The 13962-nt window shown below is 37.6% G+C and overlaps 3 protein-coding genes across 3 annotated transcripts; 1 reads left to right on the top strand and 2 right to left on the bottom strand.

Annotated features, from left to right (window-relative positions):
* Positions 1-2160: 2160 nt before the first annotated feature.
* Positions 2161-4490, bottom strand: vhl (von Hippel-Lindau tumor suppressor). The gene is made up of 3 exons (XM_084129209.1): positions 3986-4490; positions 3322-3444; positions 2161-2757 (listed from the first exon to the last, which is right to left on the bottom strand). Exons 1-3 carry the CDS (start codon positions 4179-4181, stop codon positions 2564-2566), a joined length of 513 nt encoding a protein of 170 aa, XP_083985335.1. The 5' UTR covers positions 4182-4490; the 3' UTR covers positions 2161-2563.
* A 362-nt stretch (positions 4491-4852) lies between these two features.
* On the bottom strand, positions 4853-11939 carry crbn (cereblon). The gene is made up of 11 exons (XM_084129194.1): positions 11805-11939; positions 11151-11260; positions 9385-9587; positions 9057-9215; positions 8800-8956; positions 8149-8211; positions 7765-7849; positions 7565-7680; positions 7373-7437; positions 6105-6236; positions 4853-6005 (listed from the first exon to the last, which is right to left on the bottom strand). Exons 1-11 carry the CDS (start codon positions 11878-11880, stop codon positions 5828-5830), a joined length of 1344 nt encoding a protein of 447 aa, XP_083985320.1. The 5' UTR covers positions 11881-11939; the 3' UTR covers positions 4853-5827.
* A 106-nt stretch (positions 11940-12045) lies between these two features.
* On the top strand, positions 12046-13448 carry LOC311092730 (uncharacterized protein; the record flags this gene model as incomplete). The annotated part of the gene is made up of 4 exons (XM_084129666.1): positions 12046-12089; positions 12165-12197; positions 12760-12974; positions 13126-13448. The coding sequence occupies exons 3-4, from the start codon at positions 12764-12766 to the stop codon at positions 13446-13448; spliced, it is 534 nt and encodes a 177-aa protein (XP_083985792.1). The 5' UTR covers positions 12046-12089; positions 12165-12197; positions 12760-12763.
* Between the last annotated feature and the right edge of the window lie 514 nt (positions 13449-13962).

Below are 13962 nucleotides of genomic sequence, written 5' to 3'. Positions count from 1 at the left end.
AAGCAATAGGTGCTCTTAAAGTGATGAATAATAAGATATTAACTGCACGTGTTTAAATATTATACTTTCTATCTGAAGATGTCTAGAATTTGTATCCCGTTATCCCTTGTGGGAGACAATTTGAAAAAAAAAACTGATCCATTGCAGAGATTCTAAGATTTTGGTTTATGTTAACTAAGATAATTTTTGTGCATTGTGCATAGTATGAGAATGAGATTGTGTGACCAATTTAAAATAGAAATTGTGATTTGAACAAGCACATAACAGACATCTTAGAGTCATTTAGCCACCCTCCAAAAGAGGAAGTTGACACTTCTGAGAGGGGTCAGCATGGGGAGACTGATTCAGTGCAAAGGTGACAATTCACTTGAGACTCTTCCTAAAGACAATTTTGCCATGCATTATGCAGTTTTGTGGCAGGATGGATCAAAAGCCAGACCGAGGAGAGTGCCATCACAGCCTGACAATCCAATGTATCAGCCTGAAGTTCAACTGAATGACAATCCACACAGAAATACAATCCAATGTATCATCCTTGTGGGCCATGTGCTGCATTTTAAATGATCACTACAGGGACTGTTTCAAATTTAGTTAATTATCATATTAACTTGATTGTTTTTGATTATTCACTGGTTTCAGCAATTCCTCACATTTCTTCAACTAACTCTTTGAACCTACTTTCAATAGGTACCAGTAGAAGCCCTACTGCAGAAAGTTCAGTTGTGGAAGTGAGAGCATGACTCACGAATCAGTTAAAACTGAGGCTGGATTTGTCATAGTGAGGGTTATTACACTAACCAACTAGTGGTAAAGGCATGAAAAGGTTATTGACTATGCAGAATTCTATGGAAAAGAAAAATACAATATAGGCCACAAGGCGTCCAAAGAGAAATTATGGCTAGAAAAGCAAAAATATTGGTCACTCTAGATTCAATGAAAACAATGGATCTAATTATAAACTTTTGAAAAATCACATGCTGTCATCACCAGGGGTACACGATGGAAATGTTATTTTCTTTTTGTCCATGGATCAAAGATTGTGTGAAGATTTCCAAATCTTCTTTTAAATAGCTTATGAGCAACAACAAAAAGTTAGAAAAATTGAAATTGTGCAATGAATGACAAATTGCATCTGAGAAATTAAAACGGACTCTCTCAACTGCAACTCTAGGTCTATACGATTATTATTTAAAGTGTTTAATCTATTTGATTTTGAAAAGTTAGGTTTACGTTCACTGTGTTAAACTCACATGGCGACTACATCGGACAATTGAAAATTTATATCCTAATGTTTAGACACTGTCGCAAGGGGAATGCCACAGTGTGTCTACGTTCAGTAGTTTCTGTCGTCGTAAAAGTTGTTACTTTTCAGATTTGGTGGTATTCCACACCTATAAACACAACATGTTCCCCATTCAGTTCATAAACTGCTATGGCAGACAAAAAGGTATGAATCTCTGGCCAGAGAGGGGTGTGTGACAAATAAATTATGTCAATCAAAACAGCTGTATCTAAATTTATTAAGTGGGCCCACAGGGTAAAATATACCCAATAAAATAACGGCCATGGATGATTTTGGCTAACTATCCTGAGCTGGGTTATTGTTGTGGCAGAAAGAAACAATGCCACACCTGTGCAGCGCATAACTTTGGGAAGGCAGAGAGCAAGCAAGCTTGCTCTGTCCACCCCATACTTAACTTTTTCCTTTTGCAGGATGTCATGATGGATCCCATCAAACAGAAATGATTCTGTTCCAAATGTATAAAATATTGTCTTGTTACTGTTTAACATGAAATGTTACAGGTCTCATCAAAAAAGTACGACCGGCCAGACAAGCAGATGAGTTAATACATGCGTCACTAACAAAAAATACTTAAGGTCTCCGTTCAGTTTGTTCTTGTGGTTCACTCCACAAACAAGGTCCAGTGGAGTGCGGTTGTGATCTGGGGAAAAATCTTGCAACTATCAGCAAGGTTGAGGTCCAAGCCTCTCACCTTAAACTACACCATCCAGCCTCAGCAAACCCCACACGCCAACGACAACGAGAAGCATAAAGTGGGGGATCAAGGACGTGCTAGTAACGTACCTCCCTTGCCAACAATATATATATATATATATAGATAGATAGATAGATAGATAGATAGATAGATAGATAATGAATACTGGCTTGATGCAAGAGTCGTTAGATTTAATTAGAAAGTTTGATATAATTACAAAATGTTTTTTTTTTTTTATTTACAAAGAACATTTTTCCAAGTATAAAGTTATTGGTAACAGAGTAAAAGTATACCGAGAGCTATTGCAAGGTCTACTACACAGACAATCACACAAAATCTGCATTTTCTAAAGTTCTTTCTGTGGGCTCTCAAGTCAGTGCCACACATTAAAGCCTAAATGACCTGAATGCATTGCTTGATACATGTTTAAAGCATCCATTTGCTTAAGAAAATATTCTGCCTGATCTCAGGTTTGTATTTTACAGTGTCAGACTACATTGTCCATTGTATATGGTGCTGGTGCACAGGTCTGCTCAGTAAATATGTCCAAGTTAACACTCATATTTTCATCTGTTTTGCTGTTCTCTGTTCTCCAGTAACTTCTGTTCCACTCGCTGGCTAATGCGTCGTAGATCGGCGTGGATACTGGGTCTCTGAGAAAGGTCATCTTGTAGGCAGCGGGCGATCTCCAGCCGACAGATATCTTCTCTGCACACCAACCGCCTCACAACTTGCAGACAGCGATCTCGCAAGGTCAACACTGGTAAATAAATATTAAGTGCAAAGTCAATTTTAGATTCACAAAGGTTTCAGATTCACAGTCTGATTAATGATCCTAAAATTTCATGATCCTATTTTTTATTTTTTGTAAATACATATACAAATTTTATTTATAGAGCTGTACACACAATGCACAAATCTGTACATAAGTCTTCTGTTTCAGATGTATACTAAAACTATTATTATTGTTTATTCTATTTATTTATGTTCCCATTTAAATGCCTGTTCTAATGTCATATATGTATGTATGTACCAAGAGCTCCTGTAAAAACCACAAAAAAATCCTTGTGTGTTTGTGCACACTTGGCGAATAAAGCTCATTCTGATTCTGATTCTGATAATTGTGTGTGTGTGTTTCCAGATTTTCAAAAAAAAGATCTTTCTTTTACAATGAAAATAATGTCAAGTGTTGATATATTTTTGCCGTGCCTAGAAATACAGTTATCACAGTTACTCAATATTAGTGTAAGATTTCTAATTTATAAAAGGAGTGAATTGGTTATCAGCCTGAATACTTAAGCAAAAGCCAGTGAAAAATGTTTACCAGGCAATGTGATGTGCGCAATTGAGACTTGTCCATTTTCAACGGAGGCTGGCAAGTACATCTCTTTACTATTGACTACCATTGGATCGTCAGTCTCTGCATCCCGAAACATCCATGGGTGTCCTGACGTAAACAGAAATGCAGAAACAGAAAATTTAATTCAAATAGATTATTGCACTACTTAACCCTTTAAGGCACAGAGACAATATCTTTGAGATTATTCATTTTATTGCCAGGAAGAAGTCAAAAAACAAGACGCTGCTGGTGGAGCTAGAAGGTCCAATCACACCCTAACCCTAACCCTACCCTATACCCAAGCCTAATTAAGTTAAACTACACCCCTTAGACCCACAGAGGTGGAGCTGGACTAGGTCAAGCTTCACCCATTTGGCTCTGCAATGCAAATGGTGCTCACTGCAGAGGCAAATGACATTCAGCTCCCCCTCGGTTGAACTAATGGGTGGACTGAACAGTCCAAAGACTGAACAGTTTGGTTTGCCTGGTGCAAAACAATTGGTGTTTAGCTATTCTGTGCATTGAATGGCACACATGTGTTTACTTCTTAAGGTGTAACAGGATTAAAATAACCCTGAACGAGCTGAACGCCTCATACTGTAATTTTACCAATTTATAAAGAACGTAATTCAACGATAATTTGACGAACCCACAAAAGTTGTCATTCTTCGACCGGTGTACGGCTGTATATCTACGTATGGCTGCGGCTCCCCTCGGAAGTTGATCCAGACGGGCTTCACGACGCGCGGGCTGTTGTTGCAGAACAAAACGATGGTCGGCATCCGGCTGACCAGAGATCGGACCAGCGGCAGCGATTGCTGCCCCTCCTGAGATTCCTGAGGCATCGACAGGACAGGACAGGACCGACACAAATCTACAAATAACCGCTTCGCTACTACGGAGTACACCTAAAGCGCTAATTCTCTCTAGCGCAAACAGACACAAACTAGATACGATAAAGTTCACTATCAGCTCGGACTATCGGGGATCTGTTTTAAAGAGAACACGAACGGAAAGAAGAGAACGCGTACGTGACTATCAGACATCCATCTGGAAAGCTAGACGTTTGTTGTTGTTGTTGCGTAATAACGTGAGAGCCAGTGAGGAAGAAAGCGCGCGACAGCATACCAACACCTCCCTCTAGTGGTTTGGTCGGAAATGAAAACATGACGCATGAAGTATAGCCGTGCTCGAAATGAAATACTAAATTATTATGGTTTTTATACTGTATAGTTCCTTCTCTTTTAAAAAATAGCATAAGAAATAGTAGGCATTATGCAACATTTGTTTCAAACAGTAGTATGATTCACTGTTGTCACATGACCTCAAGTAGGCTATTTCAGCAGAATGCTGAAAATAATATTTTCAACATAATATAATTATTTTCTAATTTGGGATTTTGTCTACAAATGTGTTCAGACTGTGATCAAACTATGTCTCTGTTTGGAATGCCATACTATAAATGTTTCTACAAATTGTAGTGTTACCAAAATTTCTTTAAAGATGAAACACACTGTGACTTTTCAGAAGCGGTTTATTGGTGAGAATTTATTCGTACTGAACAGTATTTTATGTCTTGAACATTACAGATATGCAAGTCAGTGTTTTTTTTATGTAACTGGTGGAGAATATACACGTGTGCCGATTGTCTGTATAAAGTGTATTTTGCACTCCATTTAATGAACATGTGAACAGAATCTTTATATTTTTAGGACGTTCTCAGTGGAGACTGTAGTTTGTCACACACTACTGTACTTCCATCCTGGAAACACACATCTGTTTTTGGCTCTCAACTCAAAATATACATCAAACCATCATTTAATTAAATGGTCTCCAAATAATCAAATGACAAAGGAAAAAGCAAAACAGAGAAACTGAGAAATAAAAAATAGTTTTTGAGAATAACATAAAGGGTAACTCCCTGATATTTCCTTTATTCTTCACAATCTGCAAATTTTAGCCAGGTGTTGTGTGCCAAGTACCCGAAGCAAGCACATGAGACAGCATGAGGAGAATTATTTCATGAAAGACTTTTTCTCAGACTAAATGAGATGGTGTTAGAGATTTGTCCCTATTTTAACACAGTACTTATTTCATGAACATCCAAACAAGATCTTGCTTAAAGAGCATCAATAACTGTCATCTAGTCAGTAATGATGAAGAAAAGACTGTAAATTAAGTGCATTACAACAGACTGTAATCTTAAAGAGCTCATCTGGTATGATATTGCACGTATCAGCCTGTAATTTACACAGCACGAGGTGTGTGAAGGCAACAACTTTCTACTTCCGCATCTTATGCATCACTGTCCCCTTTTTCTTTCCTCTCCCTGTTCATGCACACATCTACACATATAAACTCACAAACACACTTTCTCTCTCTCTAGGTGTGGTTTGGAGTCTCATGTTTTTGGGGTGATAGAGGAGACCCCTCGGGGAGCATATGCTTGTGAGCTGTTGGGTTAAAGATCACAAGTAATCGTGAGATCACATCACAGGCACAGCAAGCGTGACCCCTTGACACCCTCCTCGCCTTGTGGGATTGTCGGTAACAGGGCAGAACGAGTCAAACCCCAGAACCGAGGTGGACTCAGATCCTTTTTTACTGCTGAGAACTTCCAGCCTATATGAGAGCCGCAGGTTCTGCACTGAGCAATTGTCCACGCATACCTAAGAAAAGAAATGCATAAAATTTGATGTGACAATGGCTAATCAAAATTCAAGTGATCAAAAACACATTATTAAACATACAAAAGCATTAAATCTCACCCTGGAAACCAACTATGCAGTGTGGAAGGCCGTCCAATCAAGTTGAGGTTGTTGGCCTTGTAGACCGTAAGTGTCTCATGAACATAACCATGTGGATTCACATATGCTGCCATTGGCCCATACAGAGACAGACTAAAGACAGAGGAGTGTTGCATGAGTGACTGTTTTCATTTCCATCTTAAAGGAGAAGATCACCCAAAAATGTAAAGTCTGTCATCATTTGATAAGCCTCAAGACACTGAAAAGTTCAACAGGGAAATAATGACTTTACAATGTAAACTTTGATCTTTTCCCCAACTAAAGCTATCATATGGCTTCAGAGGACTTTGAATATTAAAGTTGCAATAAAACAGAAGGAGCGACACATTGTTTCTTCCATGTTGTAATGTGCATTCGAATAAAAAATATAGGGAGGGGACTTGGTTCTATCCATAGCCCCTTTCACACAGCGCGATGATCCCGGCAAATTGCCGGGAAATTGCCAGAACGCCTTCTGTGTGAACGCAAACACGATCTGATGGAGGCAGATCTGACTGCGAGCTTGCAGTCGATTGTAAGAAAGGTACAGGGTTCAAAGTCGTCATGAAGTAAAAATTGACCTTATTTACTATGTTAGCCTTGTGGTGAATAATTCATCCATGCAAGTTAATACACAGAAAATAATTTGTTTGTCAATAATAATACAAAAATAATAATTTCAAATCAAAATCTAAAAATTTGCTTCCGATCTGAAATGGCGTTGCTTCTCTGATGACGTCAGTTTGATGGATTGATAGAATATCCTTAGCCATTCCCCTCCAACCGTTAGTCTGCTATGAGCGAGGGATGGAGAGGAGGTGCGCTAAAGTAAAACCCCGCCCTCTATTCAATATTCCGTTTCACTTGGAAATACGTCACAACACAGAAGTAAAGTCGGTTGCAACTTCCAGTTCACCGGGACTTTAAGTAGACTAAATTACTGGAGAAGTCCAACGTACGTCACCAGAGAGAAGTCAGTTGTTTCACCAGAAGATCACGTTCTGACAATGTCTAAATGTTTTTTAAAAAAAATGAAAGATATGCATGGATTAATCATTCATACTGTACGACCACTTTCATGGAACTTTTAGGGTGCTTTATTTTCCTCATTGGTGCTTGACAGGCTTTGCCTTGATGATAAAATATATTTTTTTCAATCTTTCTCCTCAATTGCCAAACAATATATTATATATAACTACACTGTCAAATTCAGTTCTCAGCATTTAAAAAAAAAAAAGTAATTGTCTGACCTGAAGATCTCATTCTTGCTGGTTATCTCTGTATCCTGACACTGTTTACAGCAGAGAGAGGTGCACTGTAAAGAGACAAAAAAAATATGAACATGATCTTTTCCTGCATTTTACAATGTATAAAACAAACTCCTAGACAAATAGAAAGACATATGAAGATTAATAGACAAAGGCAACTATACACATACACACCCTGTCCATGATGTCCAACTCACAGCGCAGTCTCTGGATGGCACTGCCAATCTTCAGTAGCTGAAGTCGTAGAGCATCATCTATTGGTAGACATGCGGCCACCCTGTATGAGAAATCTGCAGAGAGCGAGAGACCATTTCTAACTACTTGACTGTGTGTGTGAGCCTGAAAGTGTCTGTGTGCTCGTGCTCAGTGTGCACCTGTGGGATTTGTAGGCAGGGACTCGTCGTTGAGGTTTTCATCCCATTCGTGGAGTTGTTTCTTTACTCTGATCATGAGAGTTTTCTGGAGAGAAACATACATAACCATCAGTGCTAAAATGTTGTCAATATTATCTAAATGATGATGATAGTTTGCTGAGATTGTACCTTTTAGAAACGGATCAATGTATTTACAATCTAAATAAATAATAAGAATAAAAGTTAAATAATATTTACAATAAGTAAATAATAAGTTCTCTCTTATTTCTAAAAGGTAAAATGGTTTAAGTGAAAAAGAAACTGCACCTTTAAGACTCTATAATGTATAGTGTCAAATATTTTGTTTATGATATAATCAAATTAATAATAAGAGATCAAACTCACAGAGTCATAGAGGGCATACACCCAGGGAGGCCATGAGGTCATTCCAGCACAATGGAGCTTCTTCTATGAAAGAAAGTGAGAGGGAAAGTGACATGTAAGCTATGTAAACAATGATAAAGTAGAATAACTAGTCCAATTAAATATAAATATATATATAGTAGAATAACTAGTCTAATATATATATATATATATATATATGTGTGTTCTTTTTTTTTTGCAAGTTATGTTTTTGGTCTTTTTGTGCCTTTATTTGATAGGACAGTAGAGATTTTGACAGGAAAGCGTGGGGTGGAGAGAGAGGGGAAGGGGATCGGCAAAGGACCTCGAGCTGGGAATCGAACTCAGGTCGCCGGAGGCGCAGTTGCGCTATATGTCGGCTCGTTAACCATGGGTCTATTAGCGCCGACATATGTGTGTTCTTTAATAAAAACTAGTTATTGAGGGGGACAAATATTTCAGTTTTGATCTTGAGTGTATGTTTTTCAGCATTTTAATTAAGTTAGATGATAGTTAGATGTTTTAATATAATAACAACTACAACAACAACAATAATAATTGTATTTATAATAATTATACATTTCATCCTGTGACCCCCTCGGATGTTTCCTAAAGTGGTCTAAAGTGATGTGCGTTTACCTGTATGTCAGTTACCTGTCTATAGGTCTGGCTGCACCGGTCCTGCAGTGGTGTTGTTTGTGAGCATTTGGTCTGTGGAGTGCATGTATGCAAGCGGGGCAGGAATTGCAGTGCACATAAAGGGTCAGGCAGAATCCTTTCCGGTAAAATCTGTACTTTTGCTTGACGAATCCTACGAAATATATAGTAAAAAAATAAATAATAATAATTACATAACTGAATTCAATGAAAAATAAGCATTGTACCCACTGAAAGCATGTGAATACCCCTACCCATCTGCTTGTGTGCGAATTTCATGCACTCTGAAGCGTTGCCGTCCAATAGCTTTGATCTTCACTGTCTCGATGCCGTACTCCTGTTCCTCACGAAATGCATAGATCTCTGCCGTCGTCCCAAACTCTGCCTTTGTCTCTGCTCCACTCGTATCAGGACTGAGAGAAATAGAAACCTGGTCAAACTATGACATACATGTAAGAAATATCAATACACCTGCAAACCCTCTACTGCAACCTGCTTAAATAATGTCTTTGAAGAGGAATCAAAGGTACGTGATCATTAATGTGGAGTAGTTTTTATTCTACATCTTGTGTCTGTTGATACCTTTGTGCAAGCACGGCAAACGTGCGGTCTTGGCTTATGAGGTTGCGGAACATGCTGACCTCCTGTGGTCGAAAAAGCTGCAAGGGCAGCGTCTGACCTGGGATCAGAATGAGGGTGACGTGGGGAAGAACCGGCAGATTCTGCACACTGTCCTCATCATGCAGGGTACGGCCGTGAAACTCCTCCATGTCTAAGCCCAGATACTTCACAATACACACACAAATGAAGACGAACACGCAAAATAAAATAAAAAACTATTGATGACTTTTAGGGATGCTCATATTGACCGTTTAACCGTTAACCGAATGTAAAAATTTTGACCGATTAATACTATCAGTTAAACGGTTTAAAACGTTTTTTTTTATCTTCTTTTTTTTTTAGTTTGCTGCATGGTTTAAAAATAAAATACTTTATAGCTTATATATTTATTAACTCACGGAGTGCGTCGACACCTTTTTTACAGTCTATGGTCGACACGCGCAACCACACACGTCTCGAGACGTTACCTGTGTATTCTCGTCCGATGGGACATCCATCCCATCGGAGAGGGTGTTTTCTGCCGCGGGTCTAACTGTCAACAGGGTGCGCTCCAGACTGACCCCACATCACGTTGATGTTGCTTTTTTTAAATAAAAAAACGGGGGAAAAAAATGCCGTTTTTTTCGAAAGCTTTGTTCAAACGGATTCAGTGTTTTCTTTTTGTCATCTTAATTTGTTAATTATTTAAGTTTAAAAAATATATTTAGTGTAGGCCTATTTTGTTTTTTATTTGTATTATTTTATTCTGTTTTTCTCTCACTGTCAGAAATGCTGCAGGTGCGTGAAAATTTAAACTGAATCCAGGTTCTGTTGTTGATCTGTTCTGTATGCTGCTGTTTGCACTTTGCACGTTAAAATAAACCCTTTGATAAAAACTTTTTTTAAAGGGTCACAGATAGGCAACGCGTCCATTTTATTTGTATTTAATGCAATTGACCCTTCGCAAAGACCCGCCCCCCTTAGTTACTGTCGTTATGTCCGACAAGCTACGCTGCTCTCACGTAGGCTACACCATGTTCTCACGCAGTGAAAAATACGTCGCGGAGCAGAGAGGAGACTGACAACACGCTGACAGACTCAGGACAGACCAGGTTACTTTTCGGTTACTTCTGATATTAAACATATTAAACAAAGTCTCACCTTTCAAATTTGGTCATTTTTTAAAATAAATTTAAACGATACAATAGGCTACATACCATTTTGTGGCTCTCTTAAATGTGTCTGACAGATCGCTGTAGTAGAGCATCCGTTAAAGCTGCTCGTGAACCGATCATCTCTTCCTTCTATAGCATCAAATAAGTTATGAATGAACATAAGAAGGAATGTTGTTTTAAACCGCGGAAAGGGGTCAGTACATTCCGTTTTTCAAGTTCAAATCCTCCCATGTTAATCTGCTAGCTAACGTTATCTCTCCTGACTGCTTTGTCGGACAAAATGGCGGATTATGATTGGTGAGATCGGCTGTCAATTCAATATTATAATCTTATCAGTTAACGGTTAATAATCGATTAACGAGCGGCGGTTGTCGGTCGGGAAAATTAATCGAAATGAGCATCCCTAATGACTTTACATTATTACATTATTTCTATAAATTGAGATTTCTTTTACAGCAAAAAATCATCCATAAACGTGCATGCTAATGAATTCAAATGAGTGAAAGAGCTATATCCTAAAAATGATTTTAATCTTATTAGTGTTTAAAAGTACTGATGACAGATGAGACTCACAGCGTGTGAAGTTGGCAGACTCGTGTCAAAGTTTATAATACTTGGCTTTTCTGCATCCTCACCATCTCGATCCTCAGTCTCCATGATATCCTCCTCTTCCTCTTCATTTTCTATAAAAAAAAGAAATATAAAGATTAGAAGTGGAATATAATTCCTCTTATTATTTACTCCATTTTCACTCATGACTCATACTTTCATTTAGTCAACTACTCCATTACAACGAGTCATCTGAGGACAACGGGCAAACATGAAGTCACTATTAAGCAAACAGCAAATATCAAGCAATATCAGCAAATATCTCATATAGGTACATAATCATAATGCAATGAATAACAACTGTTCGCTGACAACACAATAAAACAACAAAATGCGTACGACACTTGACTTCAAAATATTGTTGCATCTATTTTAAATACCTTAAATACAAAAATACCTTTGCACACAAGTGCAAATAGTGTGTGTTCTAAATAACAGGTGTACGCAGACACTTTCAGTTTGTAAAGAAAACCTGTCAGCTGTCATGCACGGCGACTGCTGCGGATCTGGAAATGTCTGTAAAGATCTCCCTGCAAGTTTTGAGGAGGACATTAAGATGGCATGGTTTCGACTCTGATATAACTCCGTGTTTAATAGGACACAAATAGGAATACGCACCTGGCAGGAGCTGTAGTTGGTTCCCCATTTCGTCGTTAACGTCGTCGTTGTCGCCTCCGCCCCTCTCAGCAGCCATAGCCGTGTGTTTACAATCCGCTCTCAAGAAGCAGCACTACCGTGAAGAGACAGGCGAACAAAAACACAGCGCCCTCACGTGAATGGATGTTAGTGGCATAGTGAATCTTTTGAATCATCTTAATGAATCGAATCTTTTGAAATTGTTCACACTAATTCGTTCACGAGGAAATACAACTAAAAGAGCGCAATAACGTTTCGAAACGCTGGGTCAGCATTGATTAAAATTCTGCGTTTGGTCGTGATAAGTAAAAACTTTACTTTACTATTTTTTTTTTTTTTCAGGGAATGTTCTGGGTGTAATATAGGCCTACTTTGGTAAGTTTGCTGAAATGTATGGATTTCTTTCTTATGAAACCTTAGTGGGCCCAAGAGTTTTTGGACACTAGAAAAGTGTGAATTCCATTGTATTGTAATTGTGTGTGCATCATTATAATTTTTTCCCTAAGAAAGATAAAAACCCACCACAATACCAATACTAGCAAAACTACAAAAAATGTTTTGTTACATTTTAAATTATACCTAATAAAACAGCAATGCTGTTTAAAATAAGCTCTTTTTGAGACTTTCTGGTTGTCAAACTAATTGGTGCATGTCCATAGTTAATGTGATGAACTACACCTGTGATTACTCTGCTAGGACACCTTGATGAGTGGATTGATTTAAAAAATAAATAAATAAAGTTAAACGTAATTGCACATATGGAAAACATTTTTGACATTACTTATGAGGAAAAATTACTTGGCATAATTTGTTAACAGATGTCACTTTGTTTGATATATCATTATAGATGTTTGTTTTCTGCTTAAATATGTTTTGTGGTCGATGTTTGAACGGTATATGTGTATAGGTTTGTTTATTATTCTCATTTGATCTTCAGGTGAATGATGGCGTCAGCGGAGCATGTATGCATGGTGCTTCTGTTATGTGTGTGTGCCTGTATTTGTGTGAGTGACTATTACTCAGTTCTTGGAGTTCCTCGCTCTGCATCTTCAAGGGAGATCAAGAAAGCATTTCACAAGCTGGCTCTTAAACACCATCCTGATAAGAGCCAAAGCCCAAGTGCACAGCAGACCTTCACACACATTGCTCAGGGTGTGTGTGGATGCACTTTACATCCTAAAATACATTTATTATTTATTATTTATTCATAAGTTGATATTTATTCATATTTATTCATATTCATAAATTCATATTATTTATTCATAAGTTTTTTAATAATAATTTTGTTATATTTTTTCTTTAGCCTATGAGGTGCTGTCTGACAAAGAGAAGAGGCGAGTCTATGATCAAATGGACCATCTAACTAACCCTGATCATGGCAGAGAGAGAAAGTTCAAGAAAGATCAGAATGAGGACATGGGCACCAATCCCTTCATCAATAAAAAAGCGTTTCATAGTAAAAGGGGTTTTCAGCATTTTAGTCTAGAGGAGCTACTTCATACGCTCCGGATGGATGATGACTTTTTTATGGGTGAACAACCTGCTTATGAAGGATGGAGTTTTAATTTTGGGCCTGAGGATGATGATGAAACAGTCCTCCTCAGTGATCTTTTCAACATGCTTTGATTTCCAGGGTTTGTTTATTTGTTTGTATTTTTATGTTTATTAATTATATATTTTCAAATTGATTTTAAATTGCTTCTGCACAATTATCTTTCTTATTAAATAAAGCTTTGAATAAACTTTAAAAAAAAAAACAACTGCATATGTCTTATTGTGTTATAGAGATCTGACCTTTGATGGCTGACCAATAAAAAGGTTACTTTAACCTTATGATTTTTTTCTTGAAAAAATTGTTAAACTGCTTCTAAGAACGGTACTTTCCAAAGATAGTGACCTTCAGGGATTTTACCAACATGAAATGTAAGTTCATAAAAAATGTATGCAACTCTTTTTTAACACTATTGATATGTTGGTTTTTTAATCCAATAAAGCTTCATCTGAGCTCCACATTACTTGCTGCAAGTAACTATATATTAACACACTATTTCATTTTTATAAAATGACAAATTCACCCTTCCTTCTTACTTAACAGATGATATTTCCTCATATCCTTTCCTTAACTTTTTTTGTGTTGTAT

Source organism: Abramis brama (genome assembly GCF_963993115.1).
Source record: "Abramis brama genome assembly, chromosome: 11".
Classification (NCBI taxonomy): domain Eukaryota; kingdom Metazoa; phylum Chordata; class Actinopteri; order Cypriniformes; family Leuciscidae; genus Abramis; species Abramis brama.
Note: the sequence above shows the minus strand (reverse complement) of the source record. Positions and strands in the feature narration are given on the sequence as shown.